This window comes from Phoca vitulina, unplaced genomic scaffold, assembly GCF_004348235.1.
Source record: "Phoca vitulina isolate PV1807 unplaced genomic scaffold, GSC_HSeal_1.0 scaffold96, whole genome shotgun sequence".
Lineage (NCBI taxonomy): Eukaryota > Metazoa > Chordata > Mammalia > Carnivora > Phocidae > Phoca > Phoca vitulina.
The window spans coordinates 1328633-1338005 of NW_022589799.1; the positions used below are offsets into that span (position 1 = coordinate 1328633).

At 47.7% G+C, this 9373-nt stretch overlaps 1 protein-coding gene across 5 annotated transcripts; it reads left to right on the forward strand.

The window, feature by feature from the left end:
- Window positions 1–2467: 2467 nt before the first annotated feature.
- Window positions 2468–9373, forward strand: RFX5 (regulatory factor X5). Of its 5 annotated transcripts, none has more exons than XM_032397117.1 (10): window positions 2468–2551; window positions 3415–3549; window positions 3780–3813; window positions 4241–4323; window positions 4576–4695; window positions 4888–5007; window positions 5147–5228; window positions 5500–5701; window positions 5946–6046; window positions 6189–9373. In XM_032397117.1, the coding sequence occupies exons 2-10, from the start codon at window positions 3434–3436 to the stop codon at window positions 7176–7178; spliced, it is 1848 nt and encodes a 615-aa protein (XP_032253008.1). In that variant the 5' UTR covers window positions 2468–2551; window positions 3415–3433; the 3' UTR covers window positions 7179–9373. The 5 variants fall into 5 exon arrangements, with proteins under 5 accessions (XP_032253008.1, XP_032253009.1, XP_032253006.1 ...); XM_032397118.1 differs by having other exon boundaries at window positions 2529–2611; XM_032397115.1 differs by having other exon boundaries at window positions 2530–2611; window positions 3346–3549.

A 9373-nucleotide genomic window follows, 5' to 3' on the forward strand; every position in this document is an offset into this window, starting at 1 on the left:
GAGGCAGGCAGAGGGAGAGGGAGAAGCAGGCTCCCCGCTGAACAGGGAGCCTAACGCGGGGCTCGATCCCGGGACCCTGGGATCATGACCTGAGCCGAAGGCAGCCGCTTAACCCACTGAGCCACCCAGGCGCCCCTCTCTGCCCATTTTTCTATTTGGGTGTTTATCTTTTCATTTGTAGAAGGCCTTTATAAATTTCAGATGATAATCCTTTGTTATGTGTCTTGAAATATCTTCTCCCAATTTGTGGCTTGATCTTACATTCTTTTCATAGTGGTTTTAAAAATAAATTTAGGTTTTTAATATTAATTATCTAAATTTATCAATATTGTCTTTTATGGTTTGCTTTCTCATGTTTAAGAATTCACTCCCAATAGCAGAAGGCATTGTACAATAGTGTCTAGAGCATATTCTGATCCAGATAGCCTAGGTTCAGATCTTGGCTCCCTCACTTACTGTGTAACACTGGGCAAATTATTAACCTCTCAATGCCTTAGTCTTCTCATCTGTAAAATAGGGATAATCACAGTACCTATCTGATAGAGTTGCTAAGAGATAAAGTGGCAACATATGTGAGGCCTTTAGAGAAATCCCCAGCACATATTAAGCTCTAGATAAATACTTGCTGTTATTGTGGTGATGCTAATCAGATCATTTTTATTGTTACTTCTCAGGGCAAGGTACATTATACCTTATTCGGTGCTGCATTCCCCGCTCTTAACACAATGCCTGGCATAAGTGAATACTTGCCTGTTTTTCCCATCTTAAGCCTTTCGCCCCATGCAACCTCACCTTCTTACAGTGCTGTCAAAATAATCTCCTTTACATACCTATGATACTTTTTCTCCCTTTCCTGAAGTTCCCATTTATTCCCTGTCACCTGCAAATTCCTAAGCCAGCATAATTTACCCCAATCTCTTTTTCTAATCAAAGTGCCCTATATCTCCCTTCATACCAAACAGTGGTGGTTGGGGGTATCTTTCTATCAGTCTATACCCATATTTGTATATGAGTGTCTACAAGTATGTATACACAGTCTAGGGCAGTGTTCAAGAAAATGGGCTCTGAAGGCAGACTGCCTGTCTTTGGATCCTGATTCCAGCACTTACTACATACATAACTGTGGACAAGTCCCTTCACTTCTCCGAATCTCAATTTCTTTGCCTATAAAACAGAGACAATAACTACCTACTTCAAAGAGCTGCCATGAGCATTAAATGAGGTGTTTAGAATTAGGGATGGTGTCTAGCACACAGAAAACACCAATAAATTTTTGCTGTTAATCGAAAACCTTCTTGCCAGTGTATCCTTATTCCCCCAAACTCTGCAATTCCTTAGGTTCTCCCAGCACCCACAGAAGCCAGTAGTTGGTTATTGGGGGCTATAAAGGGCAAAGGTGACCAGATCAGACAGTACTGCTTGTCCCCTTTAAAAAGTACACTGATGATGAGACTAGAGAATGTATTAGAATCAGGACTGCAAATAGAGTTTTAGGTGTAAAGTATCTGTTGTGCAAAACAAAATACATCCATTCAAAAGAATGTTAACCTGCAGTCCCTGACCTCCGAAATTAGATGCGAAACTTGGTCTGCATGTGCGTTTTTCACGGCAGAGGATTCATTGCTTTCATTTGATTCGTGACCTAAAAACATCCTTAACGAAAAGGGTTAAGAACCCATGACCTATACAGTACAAAGTTCTATGAGAGTAAAGAGTTCCTGTGGGTATCCAGCACCCCCTGGGGGTGTCAGTCAAAATTCCAATGTTCGTTGAGTGCAGAACTATGGGGATGCAGATACATTAGCAACTCTTTGGAAGGAAATAAAGTACCCACGGGAAACCCAGGAACGCTTGGCATTTTAACTAAACGTGGTACAGCTGCGGAGGTTTTGAGGCCTCCATCAGAGAGGAACGTGAGCCTGTGTTTGCAGATTTGTTGTGAAGTGCCTGTATGCTGTTGAGGGCGGGGGTCGGGAGTGGGGTGCTCAATTTGTTTTTCATCAAAAAGGTTATGTGAGCTTACAGCGAACCTCCATCACTACTACCCATAATTTTCTAGCTTTTTTTTTTTTTTTTTTTAATCATCCATTGATTCTTTTCTTCCACTGGCTCTGACGACCGAAGGCAAAACTGAAACCCGGAAGGAGAGGGCAAAGGAAAAGAAAGCTCCAAAGGGAGCCCAGCGCCCGGGCTTTCGTCCTGCGGTCCCTTTAAGAGAAGAATCTCTTGGGACCGGCAGTCCCAGCCGACCCCAGTTTTAACCGAAACCTAACCCGGACTTCCCCCTCTTCGCTCAAATAAGACCAACTTTGGATTTTCCCTCCCCTATTGACCAATCAGAATCTGTTACCAGGCAGACTTTAGCTGCCGGCGGTGCGAGCCCGGCGCCTTCTGTCTCCGGGTGGCAGCAACGACCAATGAGAGAGCAGGTTGTCCGAGTATCTAGGCAGATCGGGGCTGTTCCAGCCATTCAGAAAAAAGAAAATAAAGCAACGCACGAGCCCGCTGGGCCAGGACCGTGGGGCTGGGCTGGAGTGAAGGTGGCTACGAGGTAGTTTCTCTTTCTCCCTTACCTTTATTGTTGCTTGTGTTGGAAGGCGACTGTTCAAAGGTAGGGAGGGGGCAGTATGAGTTGGGAGGAGAGCAGAACAAGATTTTGGCTGTATTTTCAAAGCTCCCTCACCCATGTGCACGTGCCCCGAATCTGGGACCCCGTTCCCCCAACCGGGTTTCCTACGCCTAGCCCAGGAGTTCGCCACCCTGAACCCCCCACCTTGCAACAACGCGGGATTGAATGCAGGGGGAAGGGAGGGAGGTGGGGGTGCGCCTCTGGATGGGAGGTTGAGGGAGATGACGTAGGGACCGGCGACGTGGGGAGGGGGAGCCGCGGAGGAAGCCGTGGCGAGATTAAGTAATGAGAACTTGGGCCCAGTGTTTTCCAAGGCTGGAAGGGCAGAATATGTTCGTATCCTTTCTGACCTCCCAGGAAAATTAAGGCGTGAGGAGTAGCTTAGAGAATTGGAGAACTTTGTTTTGTGGTGGTTATTGTTTTTATTTTTGTTTTTTTCTTTAAGGGGATGAGGGCAGTACGGGATCAGGCAGAAAAGGACCTGTCTAACGTCGATTCCCAGTCCCCCTATCCCTTCCTTTACAGTTTTCCATATTTAGGAGACTGCAGAAAGGTGGGGCAGACAGAATGGATATGGCAAAGATCTCTTTGGGTATATGTGGGCCTGGAGAAGTAATGGGATAATTTCTAATTTTTGGAGAAGGCAAGTGGTGGAAAAAAAAGACCACTGAGGAAATTCAGAGGCTTTCTTTCTGTTTCTCTGTGTTTCTGGGTAGGGAGATGAGGAGTGCCCGGGGCCCTCCAGGGAAAGGGAGGTTAAATCTTCATGCCTGGTCTCCTCTCAGCTCTAGCCCTCATGCCGGGATGGCCGAAGATGAACCCGATGCTAAGAGCCCAAAGACTGGGGGAAGGGCCTCCTCAGGTAGTGCTGAGGCGGGAGAACCCACCACCCTTCTTCAGAGGCTCCGAGGTACCATTTCGTAAGTACTCATCACCACCTCCAAACCTTGCTCCAGAACTGTAGCCCTTCACTTCCTCTGTAGATGAACTGCCTCTCCCTGAGCAAGTGCATCTGAGCATGGGGAGATTCTTCATCATGGGAGCAGTTGCTGAGCACTCCTTAAGCATCTCATCCCTCTTCCTCTCCCTAACAATAAGACACCAGAGAAAATCTTGTGTCTGACCTCCAGCTTTCTCCTCTTTTCCACAGCAAGGCTGTGCAGAACAAAGTCGAGGGAATCCTGGTAAGTATTTTCGGGAAGAGGGCAATAGAGAGGTGGAATTGGTAGGGGATGAGGATGATGAAGATATGCATAACTGAAAGGTTTATGTGGGAGTGGCAGTATTGTCTTCCCTGTCAGAAGATAATTGGCTTTGCAACTTGTTGCCAGATTGACCTTGAGCATCTTACTTCATCTCTCTGTGACCTGTTGCGTAGACGCTCAGTAGGAATAATATCAAAGCCGATCCCCTCCACTCCCCCTCTCACCACAGTAGCTCACAAGGGCACTCCTCAGAGCACAGTGAACACCCAGCCCCAAATCATTTCTAAGGTCCTTTTTCAGTCTGACAGTCTCTAAGGCAGCTAGACTTTGGGGGAAGGATCAGAAGATCCTGTCTTGTGTCCTTCTTGGCCTTATTTTTTCTCCTGCCTCTCTGTTCCTACCTCAGCAAGATGTACAGAAATTCTCAGACAACGACAAGCTGTATCTCTACCTTCAGCTTCCCTCAGGGCCCAGTACTGGAGACAAAAGGTAGGTTTGGTGCTAGAGTTTAAGATATCAGAGGTTCTGGTTTTTAAAGGAAGGCTCACTGGGTTGGGGCTGGGTGAATAGGAATACTCATAACAGCTGTCCTTGATGAGAATAGTCCCTGTCCTGCCCTGGTTTACCAGGAAAAGCTGGATTCTGGGTGATTTGGTCCAGCACTGCTGAAGCAGTAGTCTGGATAGAACCACAACAACTTTAGGATCTTAGTAAGGCTTGTCCCTTTTACTTCTCTTGCAGCTCAGAGCCAAGTACACTCAGCAATGAGGAGTACATGTATGCCTATAGGTGGATACGTAACCACCTAGAAGAGCATACTGACACCTGTTTGCCAAAGCAAAGTGTTTATGATGCCTATCGGTGGGTGAATGGGGCGGGGGAAGGGGGGTGTGGGTTGGCGGGCATAGGACTACCCCCTCACCCCGGAGAGCTCCCTGCCTCGATAGAGCCTGACTTCTTAAAGGGTCTCCCAAACCTGTGCCAGGGACCCTCGGAATCTAACCATGACCTCCTTCTCTGAGTGTCTTCCCACTCTACCCCCTCCCCACCCAGGAAGTACTGTGAGAGCCTCGCCTGTTGCCGCCCACTCAGCACAGCCAACTTTGGCAAAATCATCAGAGAGATCTTCCCTGACATCAAGGCCCGAAGGCTTGGTGGCCGGGGCCAGTCCAAGTATCCTTGAATGGAGAGGTTGGGGTTGGAGGACCCGGGAAGGAAAACTTAGGGTGTGGAGGGCCAGGAGTGGAAACAGCCTAACCTTCCCACGGGGCTTGGAGATCCCCACCGTTGGCTGCTCTTTAACTTGCCTCAGATATTGCTACAGTGGCATACGAAGGAAGACCTTGGTATCTATGCCCCCTTTGCCTGGACTTGACCTGAAGGGCTCTGATGGTGTAAGTAACAACCAACCCTCCGATTGCACTCTTCTCTCCAAGGTGGAGGGCTGACACAGCCTAGGTCATTCTGCACATAGCTTCTAGGTATATAGGATATGGCCTTCTACCTACCCTATGGCTCAGGCAGAGGATGAAGAGAATTTGTGGGTTTCTGGGATGAGTTACCCCATCTCCAGTCTGGTCTTAACTGTGGCTGACATTGGTGTCTGAGAGGGGCCAAGGGTTCTTTAGTTTGGAGTGTGACTAGGCATGTGTTTCCCCACTGCAGCCAGAAATGGGCCCAGAAGTAACCCCAGCACCTCGGGATGAGCTGGTGGAGGCAGCCTGTGCTCTCACCTGCGACTGGGCAGAACGAATCCTGAAACGGTCCTTCAGTTCCATCGTTGAGGTCGCCCGCTTCCTGCTGCAGCAGCATCTCATCTCTGCCCGATCTGCACATGCCCACGTGCTCAAGGCGATGGGGCTCGCTGGTGGGTGGAGACTCTCAGGCCCCAAAAAACTCTCAGCCGCTTTCAACATCATAGGCCCTCCCACCTACTAGGACAGAGACACCTTGCATTTGTCTTCTATTCCTAGTGCCCCTTGTAGGGCATTAGGACATGCCTTAGACCACCTTCTTCTCCCTTCTCCACCAGTCAGTCAGTCAGAGTCGCCTCACTTGGCCATTGTTTCCTCCTCACCCTCACCTTATTACCTTTTCTGGCACCTCTGCAGAAGACGATGAACATGCCCCTCGGGAGCGGTCATCTAAATCCAAGAATGGTGTAGAGAGCCTAGAAGGTGGAGCCCATAAGAAACCAGAGAGACCAGCCCAGGTAAGGAAGTTGATGCCGCTGACCTTGCTGCCCTGGGCTGGGGGCTTGGTATCCCCTTTCCTATATCTTCTCACCCTCCTGTGTCTGTGTTTGCTCCGATGTCTAGTCTTCCCATTTACTGTGTCCTCTCTTCACCTTTTAGCCTCCTAAGGAGCTGGAACCCCGGGCTGGAGGTGGCCCCCCTGCACGTGGTGAGCGGAAGAAGAGTGTAGTGGAGAGCCCAGCCCCAGCAGCCAATAACCCACAGGTTAATGCCCTGGTGGCCCGGCTGCCTCTGCTCCTTCCCCGGGCCCCTCGCTCACTTATTCAGCCAATCCGAGTCTCTCCACCTATCCTGGCCCCCAAGCTTTCTTCAGGCCTGAAAGTGGCTACACTGCCTCTGCCCAGTAGGGCGGGGGGACCCCAGGCAGCTATGCCCATCATTAACATGATCTTACCAACCGTTCCTGCTTTGCCTGGACCCGGACCCGGGCCTGGGCAAGCCCTGCCTGGGGCGCTCACTCAGCCGCAGGGCACAGAGAACAGGGAAGTAGGCATAGGTGGTGACCCGGGACCCCATGACAAGGGTGTCAAGAGGACAGCTGAAGTACCTGTGAGTGAGGCCATTGGGCAGGATCCACCTGCTAAAGCAGCAAAGCAGGATATAGAGGATACAGGAAGTGATGCCAAAAGAAAACGGGGGCGCCCTCGAAAAAAATCAGGTGGAAGTAAGGAAAGGAACTCTCCCCCTGACAAGTCAGCACCTGCCATGGACTCTGCCCAGTCCCCAAGGTTACCACAGGAGACGTGGGCCTCTGGAGGGGAAAGCAACTCAGCTGGAGGGTCAGGGAAGCCAGGACCAGTGGGTGAGGCTGAGAAGGGGATGGTGCTTGCCCAGGGTCAGGAAGATGGTGCTGTTTCCAGAGGAGGAAGGGGCCCCAGTTCCCGGCATGCCAAAGAAGCAGAAGATAAAATTCCTCTGGTCACTTCAAAAGTGAGTGTCATCAAGGGCAGTAGAAGCCAAAAGGAAGCTCTTCATTTGGTAAAGGGAGAGGTAGACACTGCAGCGCAGGGTAATAAAGACTTAAAGGGGCATGTGCTTCAAAATTCCTTATTCCACAAGGGGAAAGACCCCAAAGCAACACCCCCATGATAGGTATGTGGGGAAGAGTGTTTAGATCCACATTAACTCTACCTGCCTAGTAGAGGCCCCTCTGCACTTGCTTCTCATTTGGCTTTTCTTTTCCCAAGGGAATTCATTCTCTACAGACAGCTGAGGCACCCTGTCTTACACAGTGTCCGGCTCCTGCCTCTGACCTTTCCAGCTCAGTACCCTTGGCTTTAGCGTCATTGATAAGTCTGTCGTGACTGTCTTACCTGGATCTCTGTGCTATCCTGCAGGAAAATAGGGATGGAGTAAGTATGATGAATGTATAGGCTAGGAATCTTTTGGTTTTAAATCATAAAAAAAAACTAACTCAGACTGGCTTAAAAATAAAGACTGACTGGCTCACATAACCGGAAAGTCCAGAGGTAGTACTGGCTCCAGGAAAAGCTGATGCAGTGGCTCAGTGTGTCTCTAAATACCTGATTGATTTCCCCCTGCTGCTACCTTCTGTAGGATCATCTTAAACCTGGGCCACCTAGTGGCTGCCAGCACTCCTGGGAGTAGACGTTTTCTCGTTTACACCCAACCAGAAGGGGTGGGGGGCATCTTTGTGCCAGGCATCCTAGCAAAGCCTTAAGATGGACTCTGATTAGGCCAGCCTGGGTCACATGCCGATCCCTAACCAATCACTGTGCCAGAAGGATGGTGTATGCTAATTCGCTCTTTCTACATCAGGGAAAGGTTGGATCACATAGGTCTCCAAATGGGAACTGACGCGGGCAGTTCCTGGGGAGGCAGCTGACACCTGGCCAATACCAGGAAGTACATGTGGTTTTAGCTTGCTAGATTGGGATCAGCTACACCTGTTTCCTTTTTCCCTCACCGTCTTGCATTTTCCTTACTGCAGCTGTAGCCTCTTTCCTCTTGTAGGCGCAGAAGGAATGAGAGGGAAGTCACTCTCCTTTAGGGACTATCTCTTTAGTCTCATTTAGGTGACAATCCCATTTCAGAGATGGAGATCCTTCCCTTTCCTGTTTCTGAATGTTGGTTTTCTCCTCATTCTGCTTCCCTATCCCCGACCCTACTGCCACTTTCACTAAGTGGAGTGAAAGATTTACTTCCTAGTCATTTTATTAAATCCATTCTGTATCCACCAGGTGTCAGTCTCTTGTCATACATGTGTCAGGATTTCAGCCAGGATTGTGGGGTTTAGGCTAGGTGTGTGGCAGGAGGTTAGCTCTGCACATCAGCAAGCACCAGTAAGAAGGGAACCCAGACGTTATCCTTTGAAAAGCAGTAAACCAACCAGTATTTACTGAGGACATACGTCATTTTCTGCATAAGGGTAGCTTCTGTCAGGGAATCTTGGTTCTGCACAGGAAACAGATTTTCTTTCAGGGAGACTTCACTCATTTGTTTCCACCACAGCAGATTTTTAAAAATTATAATATGTAATATTTGGTATCTATAAAGAATATATTTAACATGAATAAATTATGAAACATAATATTAAATGAATACCTTTGACCCATCGCCCAACTTATACATTAAAACATTAGAAATACCATTGAGTTTTTTGTGTTCCTACCCATTCCTATCCCACTGCCTCTCCCTAGAGGTAACCACTGTCCTTAATTTTATGTTTATTAATTGCCTGCCACACACACACACACACACACACACGTGTGTATATATTTAACCATATGTGTAAAATACTCTTTAAAAATTATTGTTCAATTTTGCTTTTTTTATCTTTACAAAAATTTTATGCTCTAATAGTCCCCTGAAGTTTGCTTTGTTTCACTTAACATTTCTAAGATTCATCTATGTTGTAAGTAGCTGTAATTCGTTCATTTTCACCTGTGTAATATTCCATCAAGTACATAATCCACAAGTTATTTATGCATTCACCTATTAATGGACATTTGGGTTGTTTCTAATTTTTTGCTATTACAAACAATGCTGCTATGAACATTCTTGTACCTGTGTGCCTTTTTGAAGTAAGATTTCTAAAAAGGTTTCTAAGATGGTTCATTTGGTCTGTACACCCTCTGAGTTGGGGACTGTTCCTTCTTATTCTTTGGAAGAGTTGACATCAGATTGAAATGAGCTGTCCCTTGACACTTTGGTAAAACTCAGCTGTCGAACCATCTTTGCCTGTCTTCTTTTTGGGAAAAATTTTAACCATCAATTCAATTTCTTTAATAATTATAGGTGTCTGGACTTTCTATTTCTTTTTT

What these genes read in the sequence shown, in the direction of transcription:
- RFX5 (XM_032397115.1), top strand. Translation starts at nt 3,350, where the DNA reads ATGAGGAGTGCCCGGGGCCCTCCAGGGAAAGGGAGGTTAAATCTTCAT. An exon ending in AGGCTCCGAGGTACCATTTC is followed by an intron (nt 3,550 to 3,779) that starts GTAAGTACTCAT and finishes TCTTTTCCACAG; the next exon opens with CAAGGCTGTGCAGAACAAAG. An exon ending in ACCTGAAGGGCTCTGATGGT is followed by an intron (nt 5,229 to 5,499) that starts GTAAGTAACAAC and finishes TCCCCACTGCAG; the next exon opens with CCAGAAATGGGCCCAGAAGT.